At 52.2% G+C, this 18,240-nt stretch overlaps 2 protein-coding genes across 2 annotated transcripts; both read left to right on the top strand.

Moving 5' to 3' along the window:
• Positions 1–6,324: 6,324 nt before the first annotated feature.
• COCSUDRAFT_60708 (hypothetical protein) lies at positions 6,325–11,922 on the top strand (the record flags this gene model as incomplete). Its single annotated transcript, XM_005650180.1, has 13 exons — positions 6,325–6,436; positions 6,667–6,836; positions 6,935–7,085; positions 7,338–7,469; positions 7,957–8,168; positions 8,560–8,680; positions 8,937–9,058; positions 9,267–9,424; positions 9,567–10,025; positions 10,254–10,365; positions 10,574–10,681; positions 11,279–11,357; positions 11,816–11,922. The coding sequence occupies 13 exons, from the start codon at positions 6,325–6,327 to the stop codon at positions 11,920–11,922; spliced, it is 2,043 nt and encodes a 680-aa protein (XP_005650237.1).
• Positions 11,923–13,239: 1,317 nt separating this feature from the next.
• On the top strand, positions 13,240–18,039 carry COCSUDRAFT_60707 (FAD/NAD(P)-binding domain-containing protein; the record flags this gene model as incomplete). Its single annotated transcript, XM_005650179.1, has 10 exons — positions 13,240–13,419; positions 13,706–13,881; positions 14,250–14,372; positions 14,808–14,926; positions 15,213–15,286; positions 15,584–15,752; positions 16,154–16,353; positions 16,692–16,787; positions 17,219–17,377; positions 17,857–18,039. 10 exons carry the CDS (start codon positions 13,240–13,242, stop codon positions 18,037–18,039), a joined length of 1,479 nt encoding a protein of 492 aa, XP_005650236.1.
• Between the last annotated feature and the right edge of the window lie 201 nt (positions 18,040–18,240).

Genomic DNA, 18,240 nt, shown 5'->3' with positions numbered 1-18,240 from the left:
GGTTATGGCAGCCTTAAATTGCAGCTCTGCAGGATGTACCTTGCTTGGCAGGAAAGCGTGTAACAAGAAGATGTGCTGGTGCTTTGGAGCCGGTCTGACACTCCCGCATGTGCTTGTGCGTAGGGCGTGGCAGCAGCAGTTTGCCGCCACGGGTATGTTCTCGTGGCGGCAAACCTGTTCACACCGGAGTGCTTTGTTTACTACGAGTTGCTCCTGCAGCGTCTGCTGAAGGAGTTCAAGCCTGAGGAGGGCAAGGATCTGAAGTACTTCTTCATTGACATTGCTTGCCAGTTTGACCCATATTGGCGAAGGTATAATCTTTCGTCCATCATGCCTGGCGTTTACGTCAAGATGTGCCCTGTACAATTATTGCATGGAACAATTTCACTCCTAGTGTCTAGTACTAGTCATGCTATGAGTGTGTGGATTCGTCGGAGTGCACAGCAGCGTCCCCTTTGAATGGTGATGTGTTGTGCTGGCAGGATGGTTCAAGGAAACGTGGAGGGTATGCCTGGCCTGGCAGTGGGGCCGTGGCATGTGAAGGCTCACATTCCGGCATGCCAAGAAAAGTATGGCGCCCGCCGCATGCTAGCGGCAGGAAACTCCTTTGGTGACAACATTGAACAGGCTTGGGCACATTACAGGAAATTTGCACACATCTTGAAGCGCATGGCGACTGCCACGCGGGAGGACTACATGACGGACCTGGTGAGTTCTCCTTTCATATGATGCAAGCTCTTGTAGCCTTGCTCGATGTTGCAGTTTGTAACCCTGTAGGTGCGAGAAGTGACAATGTTGGTCCATGTGCAGGCGATGGCTTGGCAGCGAAAAAAGGAGCGCAGGTTGCCCAAGCAGCTGCTTGAGTGGCATAGGAGGGCTGCTCGACTGCTGGCACAACTGCGGCAGTCCACGGGGGCCCTCAAGCAGGAGATTGCCCAAATCAAAGCCCCCGAGTTGCAGGTAAAATGCACCCCTCCTAGTTGCTGCACCTGTCTCTACTGATTCTCTGGGGAGATGCCATCTTGATATATCCTGCAGTCTGCAATGCTTTGCATGCTCGCTTATTGGCTGATGAATCAGGTGCAGGGTGGCGGTGGCTCAGGAGGCGTCCCATCACCGGCAGGCCAGGATCCTCTCCAAGGCGGCGCTGGTGCAGGCGCAAGTGACGAAGCAGAGGTGTGTTGGTCCTTTTTGAAGGCTCTTCTCTAGCATGGAATAAGTATCAATGGGTATGCTAGTGAGAAGGAGGTGCTCAGAGGACTCAGAGTAAAGAGCTGCCTCAGAAGAAAGTATGCAAGCAGATTGTTTGTTTTGCACGCAGGGGTCTGCCCGGGAGCAGCGGCAGACATCGTCTGAGGGGGCATCAACAAGCGCGCCCACCATCCCGGTGCTGCTCCACTCTGCACCTTCAGTTGGCTGTACTGGTGCTTGTTCATATGACATGATAGGACATTTGACATGTGACTTATGACATGACAGGACAAGACATGACAGGATGTGCATACTGGTGGAGTTTTTGTAAAGAGCAAATGGGATGCACACCTTTGGAAGATACATAAAGATGCATGAATCACTGATGTCAGGATTCTTACTCGCAGGCCCGTCTCACATGGGAGCACCACTACCAAGGCTGCTTGGAGGAGTTGTACGCGCTGGGTGGCAGTGTGACTCTCGCAGCTGAGGGGCAGCAATCGCTCTCCGAGCAAATGCGGCATGAGCACCGCCGAGTCCTTGAGGGCAAGCTGGCAGCGTGGGAGCGCAGGCACCGGGTACAGCTGCGGTGGGTGGAGGCAGACCGGTTGTACCAGGAGATAGGGGGTCAGCGGAAGAGGTTCATGATTCAGCAGCTACATGCTTCCATTGCAGCCAGGTTCGTGGATTACTACGCCCTACAGAGACAGCTGGAGACAGCGGCATATCGTGAGCGCACTAGCCTGAAGCGGTTGCGGCGCCAGATGGAAGCCATCGTGTCCAAAGTCAGCGATGACATCCTTCAGCTGCGGCGCTGGCATGCCGCCCCTGGGGACTATCAGGGAGCGCAGTATGACTGCCAGCGCTTGACCGCCCCTGGCTTGCTCGCGGCAGACACATTGCCGTGGCAGCGACAATCTGCTCAGGCAGGGTTGCTGGCTAGGAAACTGGCCGCGCTGGCGGAGCAGCAGGAGCGCTTGAAGCGGTGCTCCGAAGAGATGACCATCGTGCGGCGTGAGGCCAGGGATATGGTAGTGTTTTATGAGCACTACGCCCAGCAAGTGCAGCAAGCCGCTGGGAGGGGAGAGCGCCGCCTGCCCAGCGCCCGACAAGTTCCCCATGCGGCGGAGCTGGGGGAGGCGGGTGTGCATGCAGCCCTTGAAGCTTTCCAGCTCGGGCAGCAGGTGGTGCTCCTCTCCAAGCTTGAACAGTATCAGCACTTGGGCGGCATGGCAGGCAATGCTGTGGAAGCGCTGCACGCCGACCTCACAAACCTGGACAGCGGCACCAGCTCCGACTCGGACTGGCAGGATGCGCGGTCCGATGCCTCCTCAGACAGCAGCGGCGGCGATGATGAGGACACATAAATATTGGCACATTTGAAAATTTGGCAATGAGCATCTCGCCTTGTCTGCCAATTTTGATGTTCTCGATGCTGTTTCAAACTTTGAAAGTCAGTAGCTTCTATATAGAGTACAGTAATCTTCTATAGAGTACAGTAATCTGATTGTTCTACAATTCATCAGATCCTTTTTGGGAAGGGAGTGCGCTGTGGAATCATCTGCCAATTGGCTCAAAAATCTCAAGATCTCTTAGCAGCTTGTTCTCTCCACACACTTAAAGCAAATAATTAACACAGAGTGCCAGCTTCTTATGTTGTTAATGTAAATATGCATTGCTGTTAAAAATTATCAGTTGTTCAAGCGAAAGGCAGCCTATTGAAACTTCCTGCAACTCTTGCAATTCATGTAGCTCTGAGCAGTGCCTCTCTCTATCTCATATAAGTGTCAAAATGTGATCAATGCCTGTCGTGAATGGAGGTGTCCCTGTCATGTTTTTAAAACTTTGATGAAGGTCCACCAAATTAAATTCGTTGAATTTTATTTTTGGCAGCATATCATAATATTATGATAAAATTATACGGCTAATACTACAAATTAATATTAGTATTAATACTTAAAATTTGTATATATGTACAGGTGTCCACGTTGTTAATAGTTAATAGCATGTTGACTGCCAGCAGCCAAAAAATGAACAGTATGAACCTTGACAAGAATTGCTACTTAGAAAGATTGCCTGCCAGGTTGTGAAGCTTCCTTAGTTAGAGGAAGGCCATGACCCACTGCCCACCATTAATGACAATAAAGACCTTCAGTCTTCAAAAGATTTGTATTGGTTCTAAGAAGATATGTCTGTCATAATGTGATTTTTTGATGACTCTTGGAGAGGTCATGTCAACAGTCGGCAACATGCGCCCATATGGCATGCATGTGACTCTGGACCAGATCCTCAAGGTGTAATTATAGTAAATATCTGGTTAGCTACCTATAGGCTGAGCATGTTGCAGTACCGTCATTGGCTTCACTTTCTACCAAAACCTGGGGGGACTTTAGTGTCCATGCAAGCCTGTGAGTGATCATTCTCATGTCGACAGCTTGTTTGGACCATCCAAATAAATGACCATGATATTAAAATATTTATCAGAAGCCAATTAGCCCTTCAGCTTCAATTAATGTTTAACGAGTCACCCATTGCATGGACTTTATCTCCACATTGTGAATTCGAGTTTCAAGCCTTAATATTTGCAGTGGCTTTAATTCTGCTTTGCAAGAATTATCAGATAAAAAAGAATAATGCATATATTTGACCAATTGGAGCAACAAGGCTTGAAGCCTTGCGAGCCGAGCTTGTTCAATATAATTAAATATAAAATAAATGAATGCAACAATAATATCAATCTGATCTATTGACAACAATATTACACTGTAGAGGCGCCTTCTAGTTATAATCGAGTGATTGCTTTTTAAGAGTACACTGAGGGCAATGGTGTGGCAAATAACTAGTGGGTACCCACTATTCACTTGCTACCAACACCGGTGTTGGGTAGCCATTGTGGCAACTTGCAATTGCCTGAAACGTTGATGCACATGTGTACGTGCCCACTGGCCACGGGCATGGCATGGGTTGCACCTGCAGCACAAGACATGCGTTGCTCATGAGCACATCTCGAGATGCTTGATGCTTTAAAGAAATTTCTCTCAGGTTATAATGTTCGACGGTGGTCCCACTGGAATCTCTTAATGGGTAGCCTTACGCCATTTATACTAGTACTGACCCGATGGCATCATTATGATCATCAGCATGATGCTTAAGGCTCCAAGGCTTTGGCCCGCGGCTTCAACCCGATTTCTACAGCACTTCTACACTTGGATCATACTCTTGCTTTCCTGAGATCTCACCTGTACATGACCAGTGCCCAGTGAATGAGGGCGGTGTGTGCATGCATGGCTCCCGCCTTCAAGGAAGTTCAGTGGTTGAAGATTACTAGGTTTCCTGCACACACAGCCGTGGTGCTTGAAGGAATTTCGAAAACCACACTCTTCGAGAAGGCATTTCAGGGTTTCGTTTGAGCAAGATTACAAAGGTGGCAGGTCCTATGTACTTTTCGCTCTCAATCTTCCCGCGAATAGAATAGTAGCCATTAGCTCTGGACAATGCTGAAGGTTCATCTCGGCCAAGGCAGCTCTGATGGAAATATCTGACCCCTGAGTCCACGGCATTGCAACGTTGCAATGGCACCCTTGCCTCTTGTTTGAAGACCCAGTCGGCAACAGCGTCGTGGCCGTATTCGTCCTTTGTCAGACCTTCTGAATAGAATCTGATAATATAATCACAACCTACACAGCGAGTCAAGCGTTCTGAACTTGCGCAGTTCGGATGAAGCTTCTCCTTGTCACTGCCACACTTGTAACACGGGATCCTAGCAATAATAAGTGACATGCTCGGTACAGAAACACATCACTGATCATTCTCCATGCTTACTGACGAAAGGCCTAATTTTTATTACCAAAATGGCATGCTATGGAATGTGTTACCAGGTGGCATGGCCCCTGATTGCCAATAATCCACCACATTAGTAGCGTTTACATCCACTAAAGTAGTGGATTTTGATTACTCGGGTGCCCTGTCCAGGATGGCGTGAGGTTCCAGCATGGCAAATACATTCCCCACTTGGTGATCATACACAGGATATGCGTATACAAAGGATCTGAGTATGTGTGTACATTTGCAACAAATGATTTGTATGTTTGTGCAGCACCCCATCACACTGAGGCAGCCAAGTGCTCTGCGCTGCAGAACAGGTGGAGGCTGCCAGACTTCCTACGCTTGATCCGCGAAGAAGATGGTATTCCACAATACAAAAGTGGGATGTACGGCTCACCTCCTGAGTCGAACGTCTGTTCATGGCTGCTGAATATGGCAGTAGTGGCGATTTGGATCGACCACAAGAAACTACTTGAAGATCGCCATGACAATTCTAGCTCCAATTATTCTGATGTGATAAACAATCAGCCAGGATCGGCTGGAAGTTGTGCAGCCGGTAAAAGGCGATCGGCGTGAAGAGGTCCAAGGATGGCCCCTGCAGAGTTGTTGTGGCCTGCCCAAGCTAGGTTCCCACGGCTTCCAGGGCCGCTGTGGCAAAATCATGGCGGTCCGCAAAATCATGCCATTGGCGGATGTGAAAAACCAAAGAGCTTGTGTTTTACAGTGATGAAAATGTTTTATCAATAAAGAAGACAAAGGTGAGACAGACGTTTATTGGCTCGCGAAGATCCAAATCGAGCTGCAAAATAAAGGAAGCTCGAAACAGAAGCAAACTCACAGACGCAATGAAGGGTATAGACCGGATATAGCAAATAAGTACGTGCGGACCACTCTGATTGGTGTAGATGGACCTACTCCACGCAGTTCCTCTTCTTTGGCGTATGCTGGGTCCCCCAAACTTCCGGGACCCCCCCGTACTGGGTGTTCAAAATGAGGAACGCGCAGCTACGCATATTTGCATTGCAAATTGATTCCGACACCAGCCCTCCACAGTGCGAATTTCAGTCAAAAGTTGTCGAACAGACCAAACAAGCGACCATATTTCCTGAAGATGCACATATCCAGTTCCTCTCTCGTCAGACAAGGATAAAGTCGTGTTGTGTAAGGAACTTGCAACGGCTGGTGCATGTTACACATATGGAAGACATTGAGCAATTTCAGGACAGACCGGTACATTGGAAGTTTCTTGCTTGCAGCATTGCACGTACAGACTAAGTAAGAATATATTGCCCAATACAAAGCAGTATAATGCGCTTGAGGGAAAGTCTCCTCAGTGGTGACAACTTCGACTTGGAGACAGCCAACAGCGATCTGCTGTCGCCGTCCCTCTTGGAATGTGACGAGAACGTGGATGATGACGGTGTGCCTCAACAGCCCTGACATGTACATCTCAACGTCTAGGAGACTGCTGTTCTCTTGAACTGCGCCTAAACTTCTTTATTCATGAAAACGCTCATCTCCCATCCATATCTCCCTACATATTGTCACTGGTTCTGAGCGGCCTAGGGAAGGTAGCTGGGTAACATGAGACAGGTTGCTCCCACAAGATGGGCAGCACTACTGTCCCTAATACATGAATTTAACGTGCAGGAGAGTGGCCACTTGAGCTCCCATCACCTCCAAAAGCAGACAAATCCGCTCGTGCCGAAAGGGAGGCCAAGCAGACAGCGGCCTGTGAGGCTCTTGCGATGGCATTTGAAGATCTCACCCCGCCACATGCCGGCAGGCAGGAGGCCACATCACCAGAGGTGCTCGCAGAGGTGCTGTATTACCTGCTGTGGTGGTCCTTTGCGCACCATTGCTTTCCAGCGCTTTGTCTGAAGTAATCGCGATGTCTGAGAGGGATGCTGCAGCACAGGAGGAGGGGATGCGGGCAGAGGAGACGGACCTCGTGTCACCATTAGTCATGAGGCCGCCAGCTGGCGGTGGAAGGCGTGGCATGCGCGCATCATTTGACCCGCGCAGAGTCAGCTTGGCCATCGCGCAAAACTTTGACTTGGCCACGTCAGGTGTGCCTCACTCCCTGGAGGGTAGTCAGGTCTACATGGCTTTTGCCTGCTGCCATCATGCCTTGCTGCTGTCCGTCATGTCGCAGTCGGCCCCCTGAAACCTCTTGACTGAGGGAGAAATGGATTCTAGGCCAAAGGAGCAGCACAGTCACACAAATAATGCCAGGAGAGGCAGAGGCTGTTTAAACTGACAGGAGCCTGCTAAGATCCCCAGAACCTTTCTCTGTCTTCTTAACTTTTGTTTCCTTGCAGAGGGGGGCTTGCTAGGCGAGGATGAGTTTCTGGAGCTGACCGGGAAGCTGGCGGCGCCGCAGCCGCGGCCGCAGCCGAGCGCGGATGCTCTGAAAGCCGCTGCACTGCGCGCATCCAACAGCGCCTTCGCAGGTGACTGCCTTCCATGCGCGCTGTGAATTCTCATGCGCTTGTCATGAAGGAGGGAGAGCAGGAAGGGGTGTTCCAGCAGGTCCAGCTGGCAAAGGCTGACCAGAGCACGATGTCATGACCCATGACCTCACAGGAACGCCAAATTTGAATTGGCAACCCAGCATTCATCAGCAGGGCCATGATGAGAGAGTGGCAGCAATGAGGAGAGGAGGCAGTGTGCTTTGCAGTCCCATGGTTGGCTGCATGAATAATCAGGAGACTGCTTTAGCCTGCGGTTGCCATGCAGTGCTTGTTTAAGTGTCCCGGTGCTTCTTCAGAGACATCCAAGGAAGGCAGTGTGCTGTTTCACCCCATGATTGGCTTCAAGAGAACCATGAGATCACTCGAGCTTCCGGGTGTTTCGGCAGTGCTTCTTGCGTGCCCTGCTGCTTCTTCTGAGACATCCAAGGGGTGCAAGACCTGACAAGAACGTTTCATATGTGGGCAGGAGAGGGCAAGATCCGCGCGCATCGGCCGGAGCCGCTGACTGTGGCTGTCCCTGGGGATGGCGGCGATGAGTCACCGGAGGTGGGTCCAGTCATGGCTGAGTCACCCCTGGCGGCCCGGCCGCCGCGCCGGGGGCCCAGTCAGGCCGCGCCCCGGCCGCCGCCAACTCAGCAGTCGCTAGCCATGCGCGACAGCATGGCGCTCTTCCTGCAGGTGCAGCCTTTTTTTGGCGCTGTGTTTTGTGTCCGGCATGGTCAGTGAACTTGCATGCTGTCTCGCCTTGAAATATGCACATGCACTGCGAGCAGTGCAAGTGCAAGCCATCAATCCCCGCTCACCTTGTAAAATTGATCTATAGGAGCAGTACCATGAAGATTTGGGTCCATCAGATGGGACAATGAGCCAGCAACTAGCAATTTGAGCCTGACCTCCGGCAAGAGCCATTGTTTGCATGGGCAGTAGTGCCAGCAGGACCCCGCATATTCAGTTGTGTAGAGGAGGGCCTTCATGTGAGCGCTCCAACTGGAGGCTGCAGGACAGTGCTGGCCAATTGAGGTAACTCACTTTATTTCAGAAGATCGGCTGATGAAGCGTGTGCGTGCAGCTGGAAGGAGCTGTGAAAGGGGAGAACGGCTTTGCAGCAGACGATGTACTGCGGCTAAATCGGGGTGCCACGCCTCAGCTGTTCAGCATCGCAGAGAACTGTGATGTGGCTGATGAATCAGGTAATGACTCTGGCAACTCTGCACCTGATCTGCGCCAAACTTTTGATGACCCTTGCATTTTCCATCCTTACCCTTGCATTCTCCATCCTTACCTTTTATGCTGACCCAAGACAATCTAGCTGAGAGGTCTCACTGTTGATTTTGTCTTCATGACGCTAACCAGATGCAAATTTCTTCGTACATATTCAGATGCTGGGTGGTCATAGCATTGCGCAGTATGTCTCCTCTGGATTGAGGTGGGTTCATTTTTCCACAGAAGACAGAGGAGTGGAGCAGGCTTCGCTGCCAAGGGCACCGCACAGTGCTGCAAGGGCGGAGCCCTCACAGGCGCAGGGGGGAGCCGAAGGCATGCGCGACAGCATGGCGTTCTTCCTGCAGGTAAGTAGACAGAAAATCAAACCTCTAAAATCTCATAAACTAACAGAATTCTGTGCTTTGCATGCATCGTGATCAGTACCTCAGGATGCTCTACGTGTTTGTTGGCTCATGTCAAGATGGCTCTTCAAGCTTCTCTTGAATTCAAAGATTGAATGTATATCTCAGTGCGGTGTAGAGTTAGTGATGTGTCATGTCTGTCCACGTGCAGCTGGAGGGGGCAGTGGAGGGCAGAAACGGCTTCAAGCCGAACGATGTACTCCGCCTGAATCCGGCTGCCGCGCCCAAAGCCGACCACGTATCACTCTTGCCTCCTTCAGCGCCTGAACAGGCTGCACACGGGACCACTTCAGACATTTCCCACACCAGGTGAGAGCCTGGCATGCAGCTGCCCTCTGACACTGAAAATTTTGCTGCATTATGCAAGTTGCTCAAACCGTACACGTGACAAGCAACATTGATTGCTCAAGGTGTGATTTGAGGCATGCATGTGTGCATGTGGGCTGCACAGGTCTGATCAGCAGCAAGCCACCAGCATCCTGCATGCACCACCGCCGTCCAAGATCCGCAGGCCCACACTGGCTCCAGCGGGCAGACCAGCCTCCCACATCCCCTCACACGGTCCCACCGCCACCGCCGCCACACAACACGCGGCAGCTTCCGGCATCGATCGCGCTGACGCAGCGCGCACCGCCGAGAAGCCGGCGACGTCATCGCTGATGTCAGCGCGGAGGACCGACGCGGCCCAAAACAGGCTCCTACCCAGGGAGCTGCCCGCGCCGGGCCGCCCGGGCTTCCCGGCCGGGCGCGCCACTACGGGCGCTACAGGCCGGGAGCCCGTTACGGGGCCGGCAAGCTACCGCGCTACGGGGCGCCCGGGGTTCCGCCGGCCGACGCTTGAGCCGCCAATAGAAAAGACGTCGTCCCCGTCCTTGCTGCGCCGGGTCGCTCCCCGAGTGTTCGCAAGCCGGTGCGCCAAAACACGCTTCGCTAAGATTCAGCACCATTCTGCTGGATTTTAGCTACAGCTTGGCCAAAAGGGACACGCTCCAGCATGAAGTACATCTGTTCCTGTTCATTGCAAGGCACCTGCTGACATGTTGAACTACGGTACGTTTCAGCAAGCGGAATCGGCAAGCATACCCCAGCATGCTGTTTCATGTCTGGTGAAAGTGACATCTTTGTTGGTCGTGTACAGGTCTGCGGCAGCCCCACCGCCAGCAGAGGCGACGGCCGCCGTCGGTCCACTCGCTGCGGGCAGGGCGCGATCTCACGCGCCGCCCGCTCAGCCCCGCTCCGCCCACACCTCGGTACACCCTCCTAGACACCCCTCATCAATCCTTGACGTCTGAAGAGCAGGGAGCTCTAATTAGATAAAGACCCTCCTGCTCCAGAGCACTCTTTTGCAATTCTCTGGTTATTAGCATCCGGTCGACCTGGACGAGGGGCACCCTTTTGAAGCACGAATCATGCTCTGCTGACTGTCAGGAGCTTTTGATTATTTTTGCTTCTGTGCAGGCGACGAGGACGAGGCTGCAGAGCGGCTCAGCCGACAGAGCGCTGCAGCCAAAACAGGCGCCGCAGTCTCGCCTGCCCAGACCCCCCACCAGCATTCACAGGACACCGGTGCGCGCCAATCACATACTGTGGTAGTCATTCTAAAACCGGCACCCCTGGCGGTACGGGAAGTTTTTCAAAGCAACCTTTAGGGGTCTTCCTGACATCGAATGTACCAGGGCCATGCTCCATTGGATTGGGCTTGTCGAGCGCTTTCCAAATCTGGTCTCGACTTCGTCATAGGTTTTATATTTCGGGAAATGGGTATTTATCCACCCTTTTTGGCCAAAGATAATCACTTATTGCGGGATTTGGGATGGCTACTACAGTAATCCCCTCCCTCAGTACTCTGCAGGGGACTCTAAACCAATTTGTTCCTTTAGAGTCCCCTGTACTCTGGCGACAGTGGTGCCTCATTGCCCGAGCCGGGCTTGCCATTTGCTCACACCTGCTATGCATGCTGTAATAGATACCTCACCTACAGGTCATTTGTTACCTAACGGCCGGAGAGCTACATGTATTTGCTGGTTTCCTGGCAGAGGCTGGTTCTTCATCCCGCCATTGTCTCCACAGATTGCTGCACAGGTGCATGAGGTGCATGACTGTCTGACATGAAATAGATAAGGGAAGTCTCTGAGTGTGTTTCTGTGTGCTGGGTGCCTGCAGACGCCCAAGAAGGGATCGATCGACTTCCAGAAGCTGCTGGAAGATGCTATGAATGTGGGAGACGCAGCAGCATTCGCAGGTCTGCAATTGCCCCCTATCTATTGCATAATCACAGTTGCTGCCGTTTGGCAATATCCAAGAAGATTGCAGGCAGGGCATGATATCATGCTGATTAAGGCCACTTGCTTCAGTAGTCATCATTTAATTTATATTGTTCATGGGCTCTTTCCATGCACAGCCACATTCCATGACATCAGTCCTTACCACCACCTGCTGTAGACAGTGCAAAATTGTCAACAAGTAAGCGCTGTGCGCAGAGGGGGGTCTCGGATATTGAGGGGTCCTGTGTACGGTATGACGGATATAGGGAGTGCATGAGGGTTTGGTCCTTGAGGTTCGATGAGATGTGAAGCAGCACTAGGATGCAGACTCTTGTAGGCCCTGCAGGCGTGGCTGCAGACGCCCTGCGTGTATACCATGTGGCCTTTGGCAGTGGCTTTGCCGACCTGCAACAAGAAGAATGAGCGCTGTGCACAGGCAAAGGCGGGCTGAAGAACTCGCCGTTGGACGCAAAGCCGGAGCCGGTGCGCAAGGCGCGGCCCACGGCAGAGCAGCGCCATTTCCAGGAGTACCGAGACTGCTGAGTCAGCAGTGCTGACTGGACGTCCACAGGCAATGACTTCGATTCAGATCTTGTGCAGCATGCGGTAGTGCTGCCTGGCTGCAAGCTGGAGTCCTGGTGGCGTAAGAGGACTGGAAGTTTTCTTCATTAAATTTCAGGAGCACTGATGGTCCAAAAGATACATATTTGTGCCAGTAAGAGAGTAGAATTAAGGATGAGGGGTGCAAGTGAGCATGCTGCCATGGTTGCGCAAGAGAGGGAACGGGGAATAGATGTCAGGTTCTTGAGGAAGCAGAAATGACAAAAGAGTGAGTAGAGCGAGAAACACATCTTGCTTGAATATTAGGGGTACCACCCTCCCTTTTAGCTGCCAGCACCGGGCAGGCGTCACACTGAACATTGGCATGCTGAATGCGGGGCGGAACATCTGAGATTGCTGACAGGTAGGACAAGGAACAGAATGTCTGCAGCTGCGATGGTGGTTTGCCGTCCCTGAGTGGGGGTTCAAAGAATGGATGTTTGCCGATTCAGATATGCGTGGGCAGCGCTGTCATATATTGACAGTTCAAAATTGCACGGGGCTGCACCCTGAGATCTTTTGGGTCAGCAGCAATAGCAAATTATACTTGCAGCCAGCAGTTGCAAATCATACTTGTGGCACAGGACCATGGCAATGATAAACACCAATGAACACATGGAGGATTCCAAGATGAATCTTGATGAACATGGGGTTAGTTCCTGTAGCATAGCTGCTCCTTTGCATGCATAGTGCCAAAAATAGCTCCTCCAGGCATGCACAGCAGGTGACGTGGGCAAATGATATTCATCCAGTGTCAGTCTTCATTCCGTCATCAACATCATTCCATTGTCTCAAATGCGATCTCTTGAGTTCGTACAACTGTGGATATTAAATTGCATTCACAAGGAAAGTGGAAAGCAACATTGGGAGCCCCAGGCCTTTAACGTGATGGGCATGCTAGTCTGTGACTCGGTGTGTCAAGGGATTGATCTGCTCCGGGTCCCCCATGTACTTAGAAAATCTTATTTGAGACCGTTCGGTGTAGATAATCAAGGACTGAGGAGGTCTAGACGACACTTTGACACCAGATCGTATGCAGCTACGTCTGTAACAACCTCTGCAAAGGACATCGTGGTTGTGGGAGGTGGATGGGCAGGTGCGAAGAATGGAAGATATTCATATGTTTTGATCGGCTCGACTGCCATCAAAATTTCTGCTTTCCATGGATCTCAGAAAACGACGGATCTTCAGGAGTTCAGGACCCAAAGTATCACACTTCGGTGTCAATGGATGGTGACATTGCGTTTTACATGCAATACGATGCAGTGGCGATGTAAAAATGGCTTGGACGCAGGTTTTGGAGCTGCGAAGCACCTGTCACAGCAAGGCTACAACGTCACACTTATAGATGCCTCTCCAAATCCTGGTGGCTTGTCAGCGGGCTGGCGCACGCCTCAGGGCAGAGCAGTGGAAGCTGGCATCAAGGGCTTCTGGTACCAGGTGACTGCTACACTGCCACTTACCTGCACAGTGCGTTCATGCATTTGCTCTTTACCCCCGGTGAAGCAATGTCCTCTACTGTAACTTATGTGTTGAACAGTAGCCATTTGTTGAAAAAAGCAGCAGATACAGGTCAATGCATCTGTGCTCTGAGAATACCCATGCATGTCTGGGGGTCAATACCAGTCAATCTCGCGAGCTGTGCTGGCGCATGCTCATCCTTGGCATATAATTTGCCATGTCATGCTGCTGATTGAGTAATCACGCAAGTGTTGCTGCCGCGCAGTACCACAACATATTCGCACTGCTAAGGGAGCTGGGGATCCCCTGGCCCTTGACTGACTGGACCACCAGCGGGTTCTGGTCCCCCCAGGGGCTCACCACCGAGGCGCCCGTGTTTTCGCGGCGGCCCCAGCTGCCCACCATGCTCGGCCAGTTCGTGCACACGCTGCCCCTGTTCAAGTGAGCCACTCTTTCAATATGTACGCTGAGAGCTGCGACCGATCCTCTTCTGAAGAACAAGTTCTGTGATGTGAGGCCTGCTTATGGTCAGGCACAGTGGCTGCCACAGAAGTGTACTTGAGGCTCAATGAGGGGTATCAATGATGGCAAAGTCATCTGAAGGCTCTCGTTGATATCCAACGCCTTGCCTTGACATCCGCCCTTAATGACAATCGCGAGCCTGACCATCTCCAGCCCGCCCCAAAAGCGCACCAGTGGACCCCACTGTTGGCAGCTGTTCTAGCTAGAGGATGACATTCTTTTGGTGCTCCCTGAACATTTTGGGCATACTTCATACCTGATGATTTAGGCGTCCTGCTTGCTTGCAGGCGGCTGTCTCTGGCGGACAGGGCCACTATGGTGCCTCTGCTGGCGGCTGTGGTCGATTTTGATGCCACCCCTGAGACCTACGCACGCTATGACAGCATGACTGCCCTGGAGCTCTTCCAAAAGTAGGTCACTCTCACTCATGTGCAGGACCCGATGCGCCCTCACTTGCAGGGTCCAGAAGGCGTGGAAATCCTCGGATGATTTTCATGTGCATCTTGATGCTCCCTCTGCAGGATACATGTCAGATCACTGTCTCAGCGCAAGCCATACCTTAATGTAGGAACTCTACCTGGGCTTGTTGCTGCCGTCCCTGTAGTCGAAGTGGTGCGCATACTTCAGCTATAGCATCCTGTATGTGTATCATGGCTATAGAGACCTAACATTTAAGTGTCACAGATGCGTCATTAGGATGAGGGATGGCTTCGTATTTTATTGTCATCACTGCGAAGAGAATTCAGAGTTAACCTTGCTTAGCCGATGCGGCCTTACCCATCGGTCGGCCGCATTCTTTCATTTTGCCCAGCTAGCACCTGATCAGCCGGGTGTTTCATTGCCAGGTTTGGCGTCAGCAAAGCCCTTTATGAGGAGTTCCTGCGGCCGCTACTGCTGGTGGGCCTGTTTGCGCCGGCTGAGGAGCTGTCGGCCGCCGCCGTCCTCGGCACTTTCTATTTCTACAGTGCGCCCTCCCCAAAGTCCGGCCAAGTTTTTGGAAGTGTCGGCTAGGGTCTTTGGTAGTGCTTGATACCAGAGGGCAGCATTGAGAGCTGCAATCAACAACTGCATTATGCCGGCAGACACCTGATGCCTGGCATAGTACTGCTTGCAAAGCTGCTCACCTTGCGTCAATCATGACCACAGACTCAACCTACTGCACCCCCCCCAGCTGATTGTTTTGAGCTTTTTTGGGACGACAAACTGTTTATGCAGCACAGCTGAGAAATATGTTTATGGCCTGCTTGCAGCGCTGGCGCACCAGAATGACTTTGATGTGTGCTGGGCCAAGGGGAGTGTCAGCGAGCTCATATTTGACCCCCTGGTAAGACACTTGTCTTGTCCATGCACACCATGCCCTCAGCATTCAAGGACAGCATGTCTGCTATCCCTGTACTGCACATGCATGGTTGCTTGCAGCGCTGTCCCTGATCAATCACCCATTGCCGCTTCCTGCATGCCCTTACATTGCTGTTGGTAGCGCAGCAATCCTGCAGTTGCCAAGGCTAGCTTTGGCCAGCACACTGAAGCCGGCATGTAGGCAGCAGAGACCTGCCGCTTGCTCTGCGCCTGACCATGATTTCAAATTCAATTCCAAAGGAAAGGTCGTTGCACACTACAGGTGCGGCGGATCGAGGCAGCGGGAGGGAACATTGTGGGAGGCAGACTGGTCTCGGGCCTCCAGCTGGACGAGCTGACGGGCGATGTGTCAGCGGTGCTGTCGCGCGACCGGGCAGGCGACGAGACCGTGCACCCCGCCGACGGCGTTGTCTTCGCCATAGGCATCTCAGGTGCGCAAGCCAGCTTGAATGCTCCGACATTCTGATCAATCACTGGGCAGCATGTATACCAGTGTAGATGCAGAATTGGGTAGATTTATATTTTATCTGCATACACAACTGCCCAAGCCCAGGCCTAGTCAGACTCAACTTCCAGTTCCATTGCCTCTGGAGGGGCAAATGCCCCTCTTCAATCATGTGCAGATGAGTCATAGACCACATCCTGCAGGCATGGGCTCATTTACTCGTTCAGTGGTCATGAGCTTTACTCTCCAAACCAGTCGACAGATCGGTTATCAAATACGCCTCGAAATAGGTCTCTTGCAATGTTCTGAACAGATCTGACGTGCATTTTTACTCCACTTGCATTTGTTTGCTTGGCAACAGCGGTGTCTGAGAACTATTCTGCGCAGGCATGCAGAAGCTGGTGGCGGGCTGCCCGGAGCTGGGCAGACGGGCAGAGTTCGCGCGCATCGCCAACCTGCGTTCAATCGACTGCATAGCGACGCGGATATGGTTTGACCGGCGGATTGCCACGCAGTTCCCCGCCAACGTGCTCTCCGGGTTTGAGGAGTGCACGGGTGGCACCTGGTTCAACCTGAATGACCTCCAGGTCAGGAGCTCAACTTTCTGCCAGCAGTTGTCTCCAGTCTCTGGCAGCACGCCTTGTAGAGTGGCATGTGCAGATTGGGGAATCTGCACGTTCAAATGTGTGGGGAGTGTGGCCCTGCTGAGGCAGCTGAATGTCATGGGAAACTACAGAGCTTTCTGGTCTCCATAGATCAGCAACCAAGACAACTCTGGACCTCCCGGCCTTCGCTGATATCTGCAGTTAGCGCCGCTACGTTTGAGCCTTCTTTGGAGCACTTGAACCTGCCGTTCATTGCTGAGACCCCGAAGAGTGCAGCAAACGCGCCTGACTAAGATATGTGCATGCCTTGCCAAAACCAGGATGAGTACAAGGGTGCATCGGGTGCAGTCATAGCAGCGGACTTCTACCACTCGAACGCGCTCATGCCTCTGAGCGACGAGGCAATAGTGGCGCGCGTGCAACGCAGCCTGGAGTCCTGCGAGCCGAGCTTTATCGGCGCCCAGGCATGCACCTGCTTGCTCTTGTTTGCCAAGCAATTGTGGGGTGGTGGATCCCCAAGGTGCACTTAAGAGAGGGTTGGAACAAGCTGTCATAACCACGCTTCACAGAATTTGTGTGACGTGGATGTACGGCTGGATTTCGCCTTCTTTGGACTGTCGCTTTGGGCGAAAGGCATTCAAAAATGCTGCAGTGACAATCGCTTGGTCTCGCCGTGATGCACATCCTCCAATGCTGGCTATACTGCGTTGCCGGTGATCACACCAGCTTGGTGACTAACTGTGTCTGTCACTATTATCAGTTATTGTGCCCTTCAGGACCAGCTGTTTTGAAAACCTGCTCATGCTACAAGATAGTACAAATGTAACTTTGCATGCTTCTGGCGCAGATCATAGACAGCGCGGTGCTGCGTTTCCCAAAGGCGGTGACGCATTTCAGCCCCGGCTCGTACGCGTCGCGTCCCCTGCAGACCACCTCTTTTGGCAACGTGTTCATGGCCGGTGACTGGGTCAAGGGCGTTCCCCACGGCGCCAACGGCCTCTCACAGGTGCGACAATTTCCTGAATCTACATCTTGTGTGAGTTTATTTTGTGTGACTAAGTCCGTGTGACTACAAAATTAACTGGATGTCGCAAAAAGGATCCATGCCAAGCTGCTTGGCACTGGGCCCTCCTTCTCATCTGCATCTTTTTATGCTTTGAGAGTCGGGAGTGCAGGCTGAATGTGCCACTTGCAAGCATGCGCGTTCGGGCATGCATTCATGCGGGAATTCCAGGGGCACTTTTGAATCGTGCAGTGAGTGACTCCACAAAGTTCCTGCACCTGATGTCCTGTTCAGAGGAGAGTGTCCGCATCACCACATGGATCCCATGACACAGCAATTTTATGGGCAGTCGGGTCTCCCAGGTCATTTTGTACAAATACAAGCAGGCTTCAACCTGCTGTTAGCTTCAAGGCTTGCCGCACACATCTGAGCAGGTTTGCAGTGCATCAGCGGCATTCAAATGGGGTCCTTTGCTGCTGCAGGAGCGAGCATATGTGACAGGGTTGAGGGCAGCGAATATGGTGGTAGACAAGTTGGGCTGGGGAGTGCACGCAGACATTCTGCCGGTAGAGCCAGATGAGCCCTACATCGCAGCCCTGAAGGGCGCCAACCGCGGCGTGAAATCTGTGCTGTCCGCTTCCGGCATCCGCAGCCCCTTTTTGTAAGGGTTGTGAGGGTGCAATTAGGTTTGACATGCAGCAAGGTGTCTCACTTGCTGGTCTGTGTGGTTGTCTCTATTCTTTTGTAGCATTAATGGCGTTCTGCTGTGGGTTTGAGATCATTTGGGACTCCTGTCTGGCAGTGGTGGCAGCAGGCTGGACGCCCTCGCAACATCGAAATTGGTGTGAGAGCCGAGTGATTGCATA

The sequence above is a fragment of the Coccomyxa subellipsoidea genome (genome assembly GCF_000258705.1).
Source record: "Coccomyxa subellipsoidea C-169, whole genome shotgun sequence".
Classification (NCBI taxonomy): Eukaryota; Viridiplantae; Chlorophyta; class Trebouxiophyceae; family Coccomyxaceae; genus Coccomyxa; species Coccomyxa subellipsoidea.
Note: the sequence above shows the minus strand (reverse complement) of the source record. Positions and strands in the feature narration are given on the sequence as shown.